The sequence below is a fragment of the Tursiops truncatus genome, chromosome 16, assembly GCF_011762595.2.
Source record: "Tursiops truncatus isolate mTurTru1 chromosome 16, mTurTru1.mat.Y, whole genome shotgun sequence".
NCBI classification, from domain to species: Eukaryota; Metazoa; Chordata; class Mammalia; order Artiodactyla; family Delphinidae; genus Tursiops; species Tursiops truncatus.
This window is the reverse complement of record NC_047049.1, coordinates 365,092-381,287: the sequence shown is the minus strand read 5'-3', so window position 1 is coordinate 381,287 and position 16,196 is coordinate 365,092. Positions and strand designations below refer to the sequence as shown.

The 16,196-nt window shown below is 59.5% G+C and overlaps 1 protein-coding gene across 1 annotated transcript in view; it reads left to right on the top strand.

The window, feature by feature from the left end:
* Positions 1-4,769: 4,769 nt before the first annotated feature.
* The window catches only part of KNDC1 (kinase non-catalytic C-lobe domain containing 1), a 61,713-nt gene continuing 50,286 nt past the window's right edge, over positions 4,770-16,196 (top strand). The window contains exons 1-3 of the mRNA XM_033842334.2: positions 4,770-5,048; positions 11,132-11,330; positions 11,602-11,660. Of these exons, the coding sequence (XP_033698225.1) occupies positions 4,947-5,048; positions 11,132-11,330; positions 11,602-11,660 (360 nt within the window). The 5' untranslated portion in view covers positions 4,770-4,946. The remainder of the gene's footprint in view (positions 5,049-11,131; positions 11,331-11,601; positions 11,661-16,196) is intronic.

The window sequence follows — 16,196 nt, the reverse complement described above, 5'->3', positions numbered from 1 at the left end:
AGATGAAAAAAGAGAGTAGAGGAGTCTCTTCCGCAAGGGCAGGACAGTGACTGCCCTCGGGGTGCAGGGGGTGGATTGGGGGGACATTGCCTGCTGCTCTGTCTGATAGATCAGGAGGGTGCCCCTCTCTCCCTGGATGTCCTGATTTGCAATTTACAATAAGTTTCCCAGCGGCCCTTCTCTGGCACCGCAGGACCTGCCCTCCACGGCTGTGACTCCCCCTTGCTTGGGGCTGGCTCCCCCAGGGGCTGGCAGCTTTATCTTTGGCCCAACAGAGGCAGGCTCACTGCCGTCACCTGATGCCGGACAGGTGTCCACACCGGAGCCAAGGAGCTCCGAGGTGGAGCCCCAGCCCTCCAGCCCAGCTCTGGGCTCTGGGGCCAAGACGTCACCTGGGTGTTCACGGGGGCAGCAAAGACCAGCAGTGCGGTGGGGGCATGGGACATCCACAGTCAGGGTTAGAGAGATGGGTGGTTTAGCCCAGGGAGCTCGCCTGTGACGGCCTCAGAATCACACGGTGTTGGGGGGGAAGGGTTAGAGACGCAGCTTCCTGACCAGGGTCCCCCCGGCACTCTGCCCACCTCTGATGGGGGCCCTGCCAGCTCCATCCATGAGGGGACCCCAGTCTCTCTCAAGCTCCCCAGGTGTGAGAAATTGCATCTGGGGTCTTTGAATGCTCCCAGTCGGGCATGTTCCCTAGCAGGACCTCTGGACCGGCAACCTTTGTGGGTAGCGACCTCACCCCATCCTCCACACTGTGAAGCACTGCTGCACGCTTCGAGAGGTGAGGCACTTGGCCCGGGGCGTGGGCGGCGTGGGCGGCGCGTGCTGGGAGACACGAGCCCGGTCTGCGCCCCCTCCTGGGAACCGTGAGCTCCCTCACGCGCTGAGCCCGTGACTCGGCCGCACATCTGCGTGACTAAGGACATGGGGGCGGCCGATCCACACGACATCCGTGAGTAAAAGGAACTGGTCTGGACCTGTAGGCGGTGCAGCCGCGCCACTCACTTCCACAGAGAGCGTGTGCACGGGAAGCAGGTGCTGGAAGGCAAGAGGGGCACGAGGGTCCTTGGGGACAGTACCTTCAGGAGGGGCTTCCACGCCTGGGGGCAGGGCTGTTAGATCCTGGGGCCCAGACCTCTGGGGAGGGTGCCCCATGGGCGCTGGGGTCCCTGGGGTACCCCATTCGGCCCCCCCTGCCCGGGAAGAGGAGTGGGGCAGGGGCTGCCCTCAGCTGCTCAGGGAGGCAGCAGCACGGGGACGAGCCAGAGCGTGCAGAGACCAAGTGACAGACACGGAGTGACGGCCACCAAGTGACAGGACGGCACAGGCTGCCCCAGCAGCAGGTGGGCGGGCTAGGTCCTGTCGCCAGGAGGAACATGGTCAGAATATTTCGATACTGTAAAATGAATCTCATGGTCACTGGAAACAAAAATGTTAAAAATTTTTACTTAGTAAGTATTCAAGTTATTAAAACTTACATGCATCTTTGTTGCAAGGTATTATGGAGAATCTGCAGAAACTTTCAAGCATAGAAATCTATCACAGTAGAGAAAATTCTGGCTGGAGTTAGATAACAGTAACGAGTTTAAGGAAAATGTTATGATGAACATTTCCGACTATGAAAAAAAATGTTTGTGTTTTTTTCTAAATGATTGCTAGTGGGTATCAAAACCACTTTGGTTTTTAGGTCCTTGGATATATTTACAGGAGTGACTAACAGCTTTATTTCAAAATGTCAATAATTATACCACGCCAGAAATTACATTCTTTGCAATTACTTACATTTCTTAATTTTTCAAAAATGTAGATGTCGACTTCAAAATGTACACGTGGTGTGACAGCTTCTCAAAATCTTTCAGGGAAAACAGGAGCTTTGAAAACCCATCCTGTACCACTCCCTCCCACCCCACATTCGGCCTGATCTACTGACAGCCGCTGACTGCACGGCGGAAGCCAGGAGAGAGCGTGCCTGGGGACACGCGTGGTGAGGGCCCAGCCTAGCCTGGAGTACAGCCTCCCTGGTCACTGAGGGCGGCCGGGGGAGGGCTGAGGTCTGAGGCCTGAGGCTCGGGGGTGGGCAGGGAGGGCGCTCGGGCTAGGACCTGCTTGGAGACAGAGGGAGGGTCTTGGAGGAGATGGGGGTGGAGGAGAGTGGGTCGACGGGTCCGGGAAGAGCAGTGAGGAGACGGGACTCCGCCAGGTCGCGGCCTTGGCCGTGGAGCTGACCGTGCGTCCAGGAAGCCTCTGCAGGATTCTGGCAGCGCCTAAGAGTCCCAGGAAGCAGACTTGCTCCCTGGGCATGTGCTGGACGTGCGGGTGGTGGGAGAGGCTGGCGCAGAGGCCGGGGCGAGCGGGCCCTCGCGGCATCTGCTCGTGAGGACTTGGCCTGTTTGGAGCTGAGCTTCAAATTAACTTTGAGTGGCGCCCAGGACTGCCTGGACGTCCTTGTCCCATTTGCTCTGGGGAGGTTGAGGGTGCCTGATCTAGACTTGGTCTGATCTCAAAAGTAATGTCACAGTCATGTACCAACACTGAGGAGCACCCACCACGCCCGAGGCACCAGGACACAGGGGGCCACGCCCTTCCAGGGAGCAGAGCTTGCCACAAACGCGGGCAAGTGTGCAAACACACAGTGAGACTCACAACACACCCAGCAGAAGCTTCCGGTCACTCCACTGAACAAAGAAGACCAGTGACCACAAACGCTTTGGGGAAGCAGGCGGGTAGAAGAAGGAAGGCAATGCGGCCCCTGCCAGGTGCCTCCCTAGGGCTCCCGCCGGCCCCGCCCCACTGGCCCAGGCCCCCTGGTCCCTGCTTGACCGAGGAGATGGCACACGCCCACTAAGTGCTTTGAGGCTGGAACAGCCAAAGCTGACTCAGCCGGCATCCACAGCCCGTTTGTTCTGCATTTTACCCAAATTGGATGCGCCTTTTCCCAAAGTAGACAATGCCATTGGGCCCGGAACCATTGGCGATGACACTGCTCCTTCAGTCAAGGGGTTTGCATGCCACCCCCCAATTCAGTCCTCAGCCCAGACCCCGGGCCCGGTTGCAGGGAGACCTGAGAACCAGGTGATAAAGTTGGCATCTTCCCTTTGGGCCCACAACAGCTGAGACCCCCGGAGGGTGTTTAGGCTGGATGGCGGGTGAGGGGTGTCAAGGCCACACGCAGGCTTCAACAGCCTTCGACGCCAGCCTGGGACAGAGGGAAGGGGCAGCCCCCCGCCCCTGCAGCACAGGGACCCTGCAGGCAGGGCGCTCGGCTCCGTGGACGCAGGGCCCGAGTACAGGATGCAGCTGGAGCCCCAGGGCTCTGGAGCAGGGCCTGCCTCCCTCTGAGACCGGGTGGTGCCCACCGACAGCCCAGGCACTCATCCTGAGATGGATCCTCTCCAACCGCTGCTGCCCTCACCTACCCACCCGCCCGCCCTGGCTACTGCTCCCAGCTCCCAGACAGCCAGACCCACTTCTCTCAGGGGCCTTGGGTGGGCTGTACACAGTGGGGCTGCCGGCACCCCGGCCGCCAGACTGAGGCGTCGCTGCCCACGTTCCTCCCGACCGGGTGCTCCTTGCCCACCTGGGGTCACATCGCAGGGCCCCCGGGGCCACGAGACCTGAGCCGGGATAGAATTAGTCCCCTGCATCCTCGGACCTGGCAGGACCCGCCGCGAGTCAGCTTCCTTCGCCGAGGAGCATTTACATCGTGGCTGCTGTAAGCCTGGCCGCAGTGCCCACCGTCTTGTGGGAGCTCTGACCCCCTGCCCTGCGCCGGGGGAGGGGGCCCACCCGTCACCCTCCTGCAGAAGACGTGGAGGCTGTGCTGTCTGGCTCTTTGCTTCACCGTGAGGGGGCACCCTCCCTGGATCTCTGCCAGGCTGGGGTAGGGGTGTCCTGCTCTCTGCCCAGCCACAGGCCCTGGCTTGGGGCAGGGCTCGTCCCTGTGCTGAGGAAACCCGGTGAAGGGGTTAGTCACGAACCAGCAGGACTGCCAAATTGAGGGAGAGCTTGTCTGTTCTTTTGGTTCCCTTTCCACACCGAGGAGGCAGGCTGGCAAGGTCTGGATGAAGCTCTAATTATTGGTCCCCCATCCATGGGACCCTAACTCAAGAAAGGGGCAGGCCAGACCCCAACTGCTCAGACGGGTCTACTCCCTGGACTCTACCCCATTCCGCCCCCCCTGCCCGGCCCCCCCAGCCCTGCCTGGCCCTCCTGGGCACCTCTGCAGCCGCCCCTCCCCACCTCCCCGCGTGGACTGCGGCAGCCCCGCCCCTGCCAGCGGGGGCAGGGAGCGAGGGTGACAGGGTGGAGGGTGGACCACCCGCCCGGCACTCTCCGCGGGCTGGGCCGCGGCCCTCCATCCGTGTGCCCACAGAGCCCGCGGCTGCCCGCGACGCACCGCTCAGGAACACCGGCCACAAGGCTGGCCCCGCCCCCAAACGGTGCCTACCGCGCACAGGCCTCCACCCCTCCCCACCCCCCCGCAGTGCATCCCCCAGGACAGCGGCCAACGTCCCCGAGGGACGAAGTCCCCAGAACGCCCTCGGAAGCCCCCCCCCCCAGTCGCCCCCAATTGCCCGGCAAAGTGAGCACGGCCTTGCGACTGCCCCGACCCCCAGTCCCGCGCCCAGGTGCCCCCACCCCCGTCCCCGCTCTGGCGACACTGCGGCAGCGCGCGGGCGGGGCGCACCGGGGGCGGGGCCGGCGTGGGCCGCGGCGGGCGGCGCGGGGGGCGTTCCCGCGGCGGCCCTGCGCGCGTAGCCTTCCCGGCTCGCAGAGCCAGAGCCTGTGCGCGGAGCCGGAGCCGGAGCCGGGGCGCCCAGGCCGCTGGAGGGGCGAGGCCAGGCGGGGGGCGCCGGCCTCGCGTAGATCTCGGGCGGCGGGTGCGCCTCCGGCCGGAGCGCGGCGGCTCGGGCAGTGACTGCGAGTGTGGCGGCGCACGGAGGATGCAGGCCATGGACCCTGCTGCGGCGGATTTTTACGAGGAGGACGGCAAAGACTTAGACTTCTACGACTTCGAGCCGCTCCCCACTCTGCCGGAGGACGAGGTGAGCCCCCGACCCGCGCTGGGACCCCCACCGTTCCGCACGGAGGGGTTCGCGGAGAGTCCCCAGGCCCCCTGCCCCCGGGCCAGGTCCTGGCAGCAGGGGGATACCAAAGCCCTTCTCACCAGCAGCACCAGCCTTCAGCGTTTTCCCCCAGAGGGGACAGGACCGGGGGAATGCCACCTGGGACAGCAGCGGGTGGGCTGTCACTGAAGAAGTTGGCGCCCTGCGGGGGTGGGCTCCGGGTTACAGATGTTGGGGGGATGAGCGTGGGGGGCGCTTAGCGGCAGGGCCCGAGCACTGTATTCCTCCTTGCGGAGACCCTAGGAGGTCAGCGGAAGGCGCCGGCAGCAGAGCCCAGTCAGGCCAGACTGCTCAGGAGCTGGGGGCGGGGGAGGCCTCCATGACTGAGGGCTGATTCCTGCTCATAGAGGACAAAAGTGGCCTTCAGTCAGGAGCCCAAGTCCTGAGCCCCCAGCCAGGGTGCAGAGGGGCCAGGGTCTCTGTCACATGGGGCTTCTGGCCATTAACTGGGCCACTCTGCCCGCGACTCTGTCAGAGACGCCTCCGCACCCGCCTGGGTTTGCCCCTGTAGCTCTGGCTTCCCCGTAGTGCCCCACAGACCGTGGGTTGGGGTCAAATGAATAAACTCCGTGGCCCTTGAACAAGCCAGTCCCCGCCACACGAGAGGCGGCCCCCAGAGGATACAGCTGCTCCCAAGAAGACCCTCTAGTCTCCCAAGGCTGGGGGACTGTGCAGATGCCCTCCCAGCCCCTAGCAGGTACAGGCGCCCATCCGTGGGGTCTGCTGGCGCTGTTGCAGTGTTGCTCTCTAAATGACAAGACCCTCCACGTGCCCGTCTGGCCAGGCCCACCAGCGAGGCAGACCCGGCCAGCCCCCCCTGGGCTAGAGGGGGTCTCCAGGTCCCTCGCCCTCAGCCGGCCCCTGCCCACTGCCCCAGCAGAGCTGGTTCTGAGGACAGAGGGGCTCATGCCCTAGCAGCAGCCCTTCTGGTGGCAGAGTCTGTTGAGGAGGCTGCCGAGGCAGTGCCCCGGGGGGGGGGGAGGTGCTGCCTCAACACCCCCCACCCCGTGGCCTGGATTCGGCGTGAGAGCAGGCTGCGGAGAGGAAAGGCAAGGGAGTGAAGACCCTGTGGGTATCTCCGTGGCTGTGACGGCGCAAGAAAGGGCGCTCCCAGCCGGCAGCCCTCAAACGCGCCCCCCGAAGGACGCATTTCTAAAGTGTCTGTTGGGAGACTCACGTCCCCCCAAATCACTCCCCAAGGCAGACGCAGAACATGTGGTTCCCCACGTGGGGCTCACAGAGGGCAAAAGTGGCCTTCAGTCAGGAGCCCAAGTCCTGAGCAGCCTTCTGCACTGGCTGCCCCACACTTCCAGGGCCTCCTCCGTGCCTGGCACACCGAGCCGGTGACTGATGCCAAATAAACAGGACAGGCAGAGCCGGGACTTGGACCCAAAGCCTCAATCCCGAGCCCACCGTCTGTCCTGCGGCCGTGCCCTGAGGCCTCCTCCTGGTAACAGTGTCCCCAGCCGTGCACAGTGCATGGGGCCGGGGTCCCCGTCATCCTGTGGCCGTCACCTCCAGGTGAAGTGGGATGCCACGTTTGTAGTGGCATCCAGCCGTGAAGCTCGGGGCTCCTCAAACTCCTCGCACCCTCCCCGGTGAGAGAGGCATTGCCTTTGGGTGTGTTCTCGTGAAACACGTTGGGTGTGGTTGGTGTTGAAGGTTTTAAATCCCCGCCAGGGACATGTGACCGCCTGGCACAGCGTTGTGTAGTCAGGTTGTATCCGCAAAGCCCTCCTGCGTGAGAGGAAGGAGGGCCATGCGGCGGAGCCCCGGGAGGGAACCGTGGCCGAGGACAGCGGGCAGCTCCCAGGGAGGGACGGTGGGTGCCAGACCCAGGACTGTACAAGCCACATGAGACACAGGCATTTGCTGGTTATACAGCTAATTATATCAACTGACCACAGTGAGCTCAGGAAATAGAACCCTGTGGACCCCACCCCGCAGGAGCCCCTGGAACGTCCATGCCCTGTTGTGACCCCAGAGAAAATCCAAATTGCTGGTGGACATATGAGAAAATGTTTGACTTCATTATTATCAGGCAACACAAAATACACCCACTGCGAAAACCTTCCCACAAGTGCCAGGTTGGCGAGAACCAGAAAGCTGGACGGTGGCCCGAGTTGGCGGGGAATGGGTAGCGGCCCTGCCCCTCTGCCAGGGTGTAGGGGGGATGGAGTGGACCAGCCTCTTTGGAAAACAGTTTGGCATCCGATAGTGGGTGGGGATGCCTGCACTTGTGTCCCAGCAACTTCAGTCTGGGCACCTGCCCCAGAGACACATGACCCATGGGCGACGCATAAGCACGAGAACTCAGGGCCAGAGACCACCCGGGGGGCGTGCTGAGGGGGCCGGCACCGCCCAGCAAGGTCCTGGAGGTCACTGCCTGCCCGGTCCCTGGCCACCTGCAGGCAGCACCACTGCATCGGTACAAGCTAAGGCCGGGGTGCGGATCCGGCAGACCCCAGGGCATCGGGAGGCAGGCGGTGCCACTGGCCTGCAGGGGCCTTCAGGGGGCAGGGCATCTGCCAGGCCCCAGACTCCCTCAAGGGGTGAGGAGTCCAGCGGGGCATCTCCCCGGCATCTGTGGGCCGGGAGCTGGGCTGGGCCAGGGGATCTGAAAGCAGGTGGGGAGCATTTGAAATGCAGAATGACCCATGGGTCCTGCGGCCCCATGTGGCCCTGGCTCGCAGTCTGTGTCTGCGGGGCAGGAGCTCCCGCATGGCTGGCGTGTTGCCGTCACTGGACAGCGGCCCGTGGCAGGAAGCCAGCACTGCCCTGTAGGACCCAGACTGGCAACAGGGGCTGCCTTGGGAAGCCGCGTCCTCTTGCCTCCCAAGCCCCCCTCCCAGCCAGGATGGGGGTTGAGTCTGTGCCCACACAATTGCAAGGGGGGCCCTCTTTCCTGCCCTGGGTGGTCTCCCCCTCAGATCTCCCCCCAGAGCCCACCCAGGCGGCGCCTTGCTGGGCAGTAGTGAGGTGTGAGCTCCAGTAGGCTTTCTGGGTCTGCCCGGAAGGCTGGCTCTATACCCAGGAGATGGAGCTGGCCGGCAATGACCAGCTCAGGCCACGTGGGCAGTGGCAGGAGGGAAGTCTCCCCAAGCCTGCCGCAGCCCCGGTGGGTGTCCGGGGGCGAGGCTGGAGCACAGGCGTCTGCAGGAGCCTCGCTGGCTTTGAAGCCCCTGCTAGCCTCCAGGCACCGTCCCCTTGAGTGTGGATCGGGGCCTCATGGCGTGAGGCTCAGGGCCCATGGGGTAATGAGCTGCCCCTCTGGGAAGAGCACAGGCTCCCATCTATCAGGGCTGGAATTTTGGGGCAGGTGGTGGACTGAGGGGGCCTAAATGGCCAACACCTGCTTCCCGGTCTCTCCCTCTCCTTGTCTTTGGCCCATTAGCCAAGGCGGCCCAGCACCCCCGCCTGCCCTACCTGGGCCGTGGATTCAGGCAAGGAAGGGTCATTCTTCCTGCCTGGGCCAGAGCAGGATGGACCGGGGGGCGGGCTGCGGGTCCCAGAGGGAGGTGACCGTGGGCACAGTGTCCGGGATCCGTCATCATGTGGCAAGACCTGCCCTGGGTGTGTTGGGGGCCTGCAGCGTCCCTCGGTGCTGTCCTGGAACTTGCTTCAGCTGAATCCCACCTTCCCGTTGTAACAGTGGGGTTGCAGAGGAGCTAAGACCAGTGAATGGAGGCGTTAGCCACACGGAAGCAGTGACTCAGGACCCATGGAAGTTACCCCATAGAGTCACGCAGAGAATCCCCCAGCAGGAGCTCCCCCCAGTAGGTGCTCTCCCCAGCGGGTGCTCCCCATGAATGGGCGCAGGTCTCCAGCTTCCCCGAGGAGCTTCCACCTCACCAGGGCATCTTTCCGCTGGGCAGGGGCAGCAGAGGCCTGGGCCTGAGCAGGAAGCTGTGGTTCTGCCCTGGGCTCCCAGCTCCTGGCAGCACGTCTGTCACAGCTGCGTGTCAACAGCCAGTGGAGTCAGCGAGGCCGCTGTAGGGGGACTGGCTCACTCACCCTCCTAAATAACCAGGCCCACGGGGTCCTCAGGCTGTTCGCTGTGCAGGCGTCTGTGTGTACGTGTGCATGTGTGTGCATGTGTGCACACGGTGCCCAGGTGTCTCTCTAACCAGGCCTCGCGGGCATCCCCGGGAGCCTCGGGCTCTCCTGAGTCGTGAGGGGTCCTGGGTGGGGCAGAGAGGCCCCCAGGTGGAGCGAACCCGGGGAACCCAGCCGGGAGCTTTGGAAGCTGAGATTTCCGGTTCACGAGCCTCTCTGCCGCCCTGCTTTCTGCTATGCCCCGTCCACCCTCCTCCCACGGTCAGTACAATACGGGAGCCCAGCAAGGGGCTCTCTGCTCTCAGAGCTGCCTTTTCCTCATCCATCTTAACCACCACCCCCCAAGAGAAAGAGTTGGGAGGGCCCAGGAGGATGTCATTGAGCCCCTCCCTGAACTGAGAAGGAACAGACGTGGGATGAGCCTAGTCACACGGCAGGACCTGCCGCATCCCCCTCCTGTAGCCCCCCCCCCCCCGCCACCCTGCATACCACATGCTGCTTGGCCAGACACACACACAGCGGCTCCTCACGCTGCTGCTTTCTTTCTGGGTTTAAACCCTTCATCTCCTTTGCTGTGGTCAAGGCCCCCGTGCAGTACAGGTGGGAGAATTTCAAGGGCAGGAGATGGTAGGCTCCTTTTAGGACCCGGCAGCTTGGCTACACGTGAGAACATCCTGTGTGCTGGAAGGATGGAGCAAGGAGGCTGGAGGGAGAGCTAGGTGGGGGGGGCGGAAGCCGGGGCACCTCTCTTCTGTAGCACCCCCAACTCACCCCAACCCTCCAACCCAACTCACCCCGACCTCCACCCCCAATTCACCCCGACCCTCCCCCAACACACCCCGACCTCCACCCCCATCTCACCCCGACCTCCACCCCCAACTCACCCCGACCCTCCACCCACACCTCTCCCCGAGTCTCCGCCCTGTCCTCTGAGTCGGGTGTCCAGGACCCTTCCCGACCCTCCGGCCTGCTCGCCCAGGCCCCGGCTCCCAGCCTGGCTCCTCAGTCCCCTCCCCTCCTTAGGCTGGTGGTGCGTGAGCACGCAAATACACGGAGCTAAGCAGGGTGTCAAACAATGGCCCGGAAAAGGGCTGTGAGGCACAGGGTGTCTGATGTGGGAGCCTGATGAGTGTGTTTGTGCGTGTGTGACTTGCGTGGATACATGTGGGCACGTGTGTGGACGTGTGGGTTTTGCACGCCTGTGCATCAAAGTCAGTAAGTAAATGTGTGAGAGCTGTGTGCATGCTGGCGTGGGTCCGTCTGTGCACACACACCTGACAGATAGTGTTAGCACGCTCTGTGCACACACGTGTGTGTGAGTGAGTGTGGGTGGCACAACCACAGCTGAGTCAGACCAGGAGGTGGAGCCCGCTGTGTGGGCGGCCTCGGAGTCTAGCTGTGCAGGAGCCACGCGACTGTGTCCTCCACGTGCACCGCCCGGAGCCGTTGTCCAGGCGGCTCTGCAGCCGTGGTGTCATGAGCATGTTCTCGCGTGTCCCGTGACTGTCGTAGGCTCACGTCACGTTCATGGGCTGGCGGCTCCCCGTGCACGGCTGTGCCTTTGTGGCGACAGCTCCGTCTTCCCTCACCCGCTCGCAAGCTGGAAAGGTGAGGCTCCCTGCCTGCCCACCGAGGTCTGTGTGCTGAGCCCGTGGGGCCGGGCCAACGGCGGGGGGCCGCACAGTCTGGGACGAAGGGCAGGCTGGGCAAACACCTGCTCCAGCAGCAGCTGATGGTGCAGCATGTGCTCTGCGGCTCCTGGCGTCCAGGAACTGTGGGATGTCGTCTGGTGGGGTTTTTTAAGACGTTGCCGACATAGAATGAAACGTTGCGGCGTGGCGTCTGCTTCCCGGGAGCTGTCTGGACGTTGGGGGCTGCGGGGGCCTGTCCCCAGGCCCGCGGCCCCTCTGCCGGCGCCCGCAGCTCAGCCCAGGCCTGTCTTGCAGGAGAACGTGTCCCTGGCCGACATCCTCTCCTTGCGGGACAGCGGTCTCAGCGAGCGGGAGGCCTGGGCCGTGTGCCTGGAGTGCAGCCTGTCCATGAGGAGCGTCGCGCACTCGGCCATCTTCCAGACCCTGTGCATCACGCCCGACACCCTGGCCTTCAACACCAGCGGGAATGTGTGCTTCATGGAGCAGCTCAGCGGTGAGGCCTGGGCGGGCGCCCGCAGGGGAACGTGAACGCAGAGTCCAGCGGACGCGGGCCCTCCCTGGGCCGATGGTCCGGGAGCCGGGTTTCCATGGTAACCTGCTGGTACCTCCGCCCCTCCCCACCGTTGTGAGGCTCGGGACGCGCTGGTTCTCGCAGCTCCCCATCCCGGGAGAGCCTGGAGGCCTCTCTTCCCCAGTGACCCGGGTGGGGAGTAGTGGGAACGGAGGGTCGCCGTGTGACCCGGCGCCTTCTCTTCCCTTCCCAGACGACCCCGAGGGAGCCTTTGTCCCCCCGGAGTTCGATGTGACTGGGAACACCTTTGAGGTAAGTGGCAGCAGGTGGGCCAGTGCCCGGCCCCCCTCCTACCGTCACCTGGCGGCAGTGAGCGCCTGCGGTCGGCACGCCCACCTCTGTCCCCTCAGGTCCCCAGCGACTTGGCCGCAGCGATAGCCCGCGTCCGGCCACACGCTTCTCACTACAGCGCGTAGCATGTTGTCTGAGTGCGAATTTACTATATTTAAGATGCTAAAAGCGCCTGAAATTACCGGTGGTGACTGACGGGGGTCACAGCTCCTCTGAGGGATTGGCAGGGGCAGCTCACGGCCCCAGAGAATCAGCCACGCCTAGGACAAGGCCAAGGTCACTGGGGCCCCTGGGCACCCCCAGTGCAGCGAGGTGGGCAGGGGACCTAGAGAAGGGAGGGGGCCCGCTCGTGCCTTCACTTTCTAAAAAGAGTCTCCTGCTGCATCTTAGCTTCTGGAACTTCCTTTTATGTGACTTCCCTAGACTCTTCCGCACCGGGTGTCATGACCTTCATGGGGGGAGGCCTGGTGGGGTCAGCGCTGCTCCCCGTGGCCTCCGTGTGTCCAGTGAGAGCTCCCAGCGGGCTGGCGGGGTCACTTGCCGAGCAGGGCAACTCTTTCCTGTGGGGCTGCCTGAGGTGCGCTCCCACCACCGCCCAGAGACCCCTCACACCCCCTCCTGCGGGATCGGTTCCACTGGGATCGCCAGGGGTTGCGTTCCTGTCGGTCAGGACAGCGGGCTTGCAGGTGGTGGGGTGGGGACCCCCTCTGTGGGAGAGCCCATTTCTATCCAGTTGCTCAGCTTTTCTCCCTGTATTTTCGTCCGTTTTGTCAGGACTGCAAATGCCATGTCCACCGTGTGTCTCACTTCCTTGAAGGCAGCAGTTCTCAAACTTTTTGGTTCTTGGAACCCTTTACACTCCTAAAAATCACTGAGTGCCCAAAGAGCTTTGTTTCTGTGAGTTATATCTGCCAGCACTCACTGTATTACAGGTTAAAACGGAGAAATGCATAAAAAGTCTACCTATTAATTAATTCAGTGACACCCGTAAACCCATTGCATGGTAGCACATATAAGACACTTTCGTGAGAAATGACAGTATTCCCCTCCAGAAAAAGCAGTGAGGAGCGTGGCATCACTTTACATGTTTGTAAATCTCTTGGATGCCCGGCTCAGCAGAGGCCTGGGTTCTCACAGCCACGTCTGCGTCCAGTCTGCTCTGACAGCACAGGCCCGCGGCCCTGGCAGCCTCCACGGCCTGTTGCTGGGAAATTGTTTGGCCTCTGGAACCCCGCTTTGAGAAAAGCTGCCTGAAGGCCTCCTCTGATGGAAAAAAAAGTTTCTCATTTCTAATACAGTCCAATTATTGGTGTTTTCTTTCACTGTGTTTTTTTGTGCCTTAAGAAGCCTTGCCAGCCACGAGATGCAACAGATATTTACTGACATTTTCTACCAAGAGTTTTAAAGTTTTGTTCTTCACATTTAATCCGCCTGAGGCTGATTTTTTATTTATTTATTTATTTATTTGGCTGCGGCAGGTCTTTAGTTGCGGCAGGTCTTTTAGCTGCAGGATCTTTAGTTGCAGCATGTGGGATCTAGTTCCCTAAGCAGGGATCGAATCAAACCCGGGCCCCCAGCATTGGGAGCGTGGAGTCTTAACCACTGGACCTGCAGGCAGTGCCGAGGTGGATTTGTAATGTGTGTGAGGCAGGGGTCCAGGTTCCTTGTTTTATGTGGATATAACCGTTGCATGTGAGGCAGGGATCCAGGTTCCTTGTTTTATGTGGATATAACCGGTGCATGTGAGGCAGGGATCCAGGTTCATTTTTTTACGTGGATGTAACCGGTGCTCCCAGCTGTTAGTTGCCTGGCCCCGGTACACGTCACCTAAGCCATATACACCCCAGTTTCAGACAAAGCTGGGTCTGCTTCCCGGGCCTCTGCCCTAGTCCATGGCGGTCGGCCCACCACTGCACTAAAGCTGCGTTTATTGACCGTAGCTCCGCCGCGAGCCCAGCATCTCACAGCGAACATGCCCGGTCCCTGTTCTTTTCAGAAGCGTTCCGACTATGCTTAACTCTTTATTCTTCCACATCAATTTGAGAATTAGTATCAAGTTCCAGGAAAAGCTCTGTTGGCATTTTGACTAGAATGGCTCTGAATGTATAGGTGAGTTTGGGGAGAATTCATACGCCTGTGGTATGTTATACATGTTATATCTCTCCATTTATTTAGCTCTCATTTACTGTCTCAGTAACATTTTAAAGCCTTTATTGTAAGTTTTACTTGGATATCCTTTACTAGTTTATTCTCAGGAATGAGATATTTTCTGACTCTATTCTAAATGGGTGGTCATCTTTCTAATCACATTTTTTTGCTTTTTGGGGCAAGTCTACAGAAATGCAGTTCGCTTTACCATCTTAATCTTACATCAGCCATCTTGGTAAATTCTTTTATTATTTCTGCTAACTTACAGAGTGTTTTAGTTTCTCTATTTAACTGATCAAATCACCAGCAGAAGGTGGCAGGCAGTGTTGATACCACTGTCCAAGGGCTTGCTGCCAGGTTCCCCTTCCAAGTGTCCTGAGTGGGCCTGGAGCAGCGCTGTGACAGGGTCAGTGATTTCTCCACAATCCTAAGAGAGCTCTTCCCACCTCCCCACCCTGGATGACGTTTGCAGCGGCCCCCTGAAGTCCCCACTGTGCCAGAGGGATGGAGTTCTATCAGGAAATGCTTCTGCATACTTTGAAATTATCATTAAGATGTTAATATCTCCTTTTTATTTTCTAGCATTAAATCAACCTTTCCTACTTAGAGAAACCTAAGCTGGCTGTGTCCTATTTTTTCTTTACACCGTTGCATTTGATTGACTAATGCCTGCTTTGGGTCTCTGTGTATTTTTCTCGAGTGGACTGGTAGTTTTCCATTCTGTTGATGTTTTTTGTTTGTTTGTTTGTTTTGCGGTTCGCGGGCCTCTCACTGTTGTGGCCTCTCCCGTTGCGGAGCACAGGCTCTGGACACGCAGGCTTAGCGGCCGTGGCTCACGGGCCCAGCCGCTCCGCGGCACGTGGGATCTTCCCAGACCGGGGCACGAACCCACGTCCCCTGCATCGGCAGGCGGACTCTCCACCACTGCGCCACCAGGGAAGCCCTCTGTTGATGTTTTTGACTCGTGTGAGCCCTCAGGACTATCCTGGCTGTATGTAAATGCCCCCGCTTCCTTTGCCGTGTAATAGTTTATGTAAGAATGGGATGGTCTGTTCCTTCAAAGTCTGGTCAAACTTACTTATGAAGCCATCTGTTTCCTTGGAGCAAAGATTTTTAATTGCTGCTCTATTTTTAATAATTATAGGATTTATCTGTTTTGTATTTCTTATTGAGTCAGCTTCTTGGTAAACCATATGTTTCTAAAAATTTACCCATTGTTACCTGTGTTTTTAAAGTTGCAGGTGAGGTCCTTTCTGAATCACTGCGTCATCGTAGGTGCCCTGTTCCACTCCTTGGATAATTTATTTGTACTTTCTCTTGCCAGCCTTGCCGAGGGGGTGGGGTTATATATTTTCTTAGTTTTGTCAACAGAAATAATCAATAACAATTCATAATAGGAAAGGAAAGAGTGTTATGTGAGCCAAACTGAGGACTACAGCCTGAGAGACACAGGTTCAAGAGGTACTTGAACATGTTCCGCAGGCTGCAAAATGGCGAAGGCTTGTAAAGGCAAAATCCACAAGATTCCCGAAGTTGTTTGTCAGGAATGAGGACTGGAGCTGCAAGAAGCAAGGGCGCTGGCTCAGCGCGATTGGCTGGGGTCTGAAATGGTGGCATAGTTACAAGGAGAGACTCGAGACCTAAGGCTGTGGGGGGCAGCTGCCGGCAGAGGCTGTTTTGAGAGCGGCCGGTGGTGTCACTGAGTCTGATAGGGTCCCGAATTCAGGTTCTCAGGGACGCAGGAATGTGTCTGAAACCACATCCACAGCGGCCACGCGGCTCCATCCTGGATGCCTGAACCACAGTCACTCCACTTTGATTTTTAAATATATCCTTTTCTTTAACGTTAAAGCAGTGGTACAATGTGTGTTCAGCAGGCCTTCAGACAGGCTCTCTAGATGAATGGATAAAGAAGATGTGCCATATATGCATATGTGATACATACACACACACACACACACACACACACACACACACACACAGTGGAGTACTACTCAGCCATAAAAAAGAATAAAATAATGTCCTTTGCAGCAACATGGATGGACCTGGAGATTATCATGCTAAATGAAGTACATCAGAAAGAGAAAGACAAATACTATATGATATCACTTATATGTGAAATCTAAAATATGACACAAATGAACTTTACAAAACAGAAACAGACACACAGACATAGAAAACAGACTTGTGGTTGCCAAGGGGGAGGCGGGTAAGGGAGGGGTGGATTGGGTTTGGGATTAGCAGGTGCAAGCTATTATATACAGGATGGATAAACAACCAGGTCCTACTGTAGAGCACAGGGAACTATATTCGATATCCTGTGATAAACCATAATGAAAAGAATGCGAA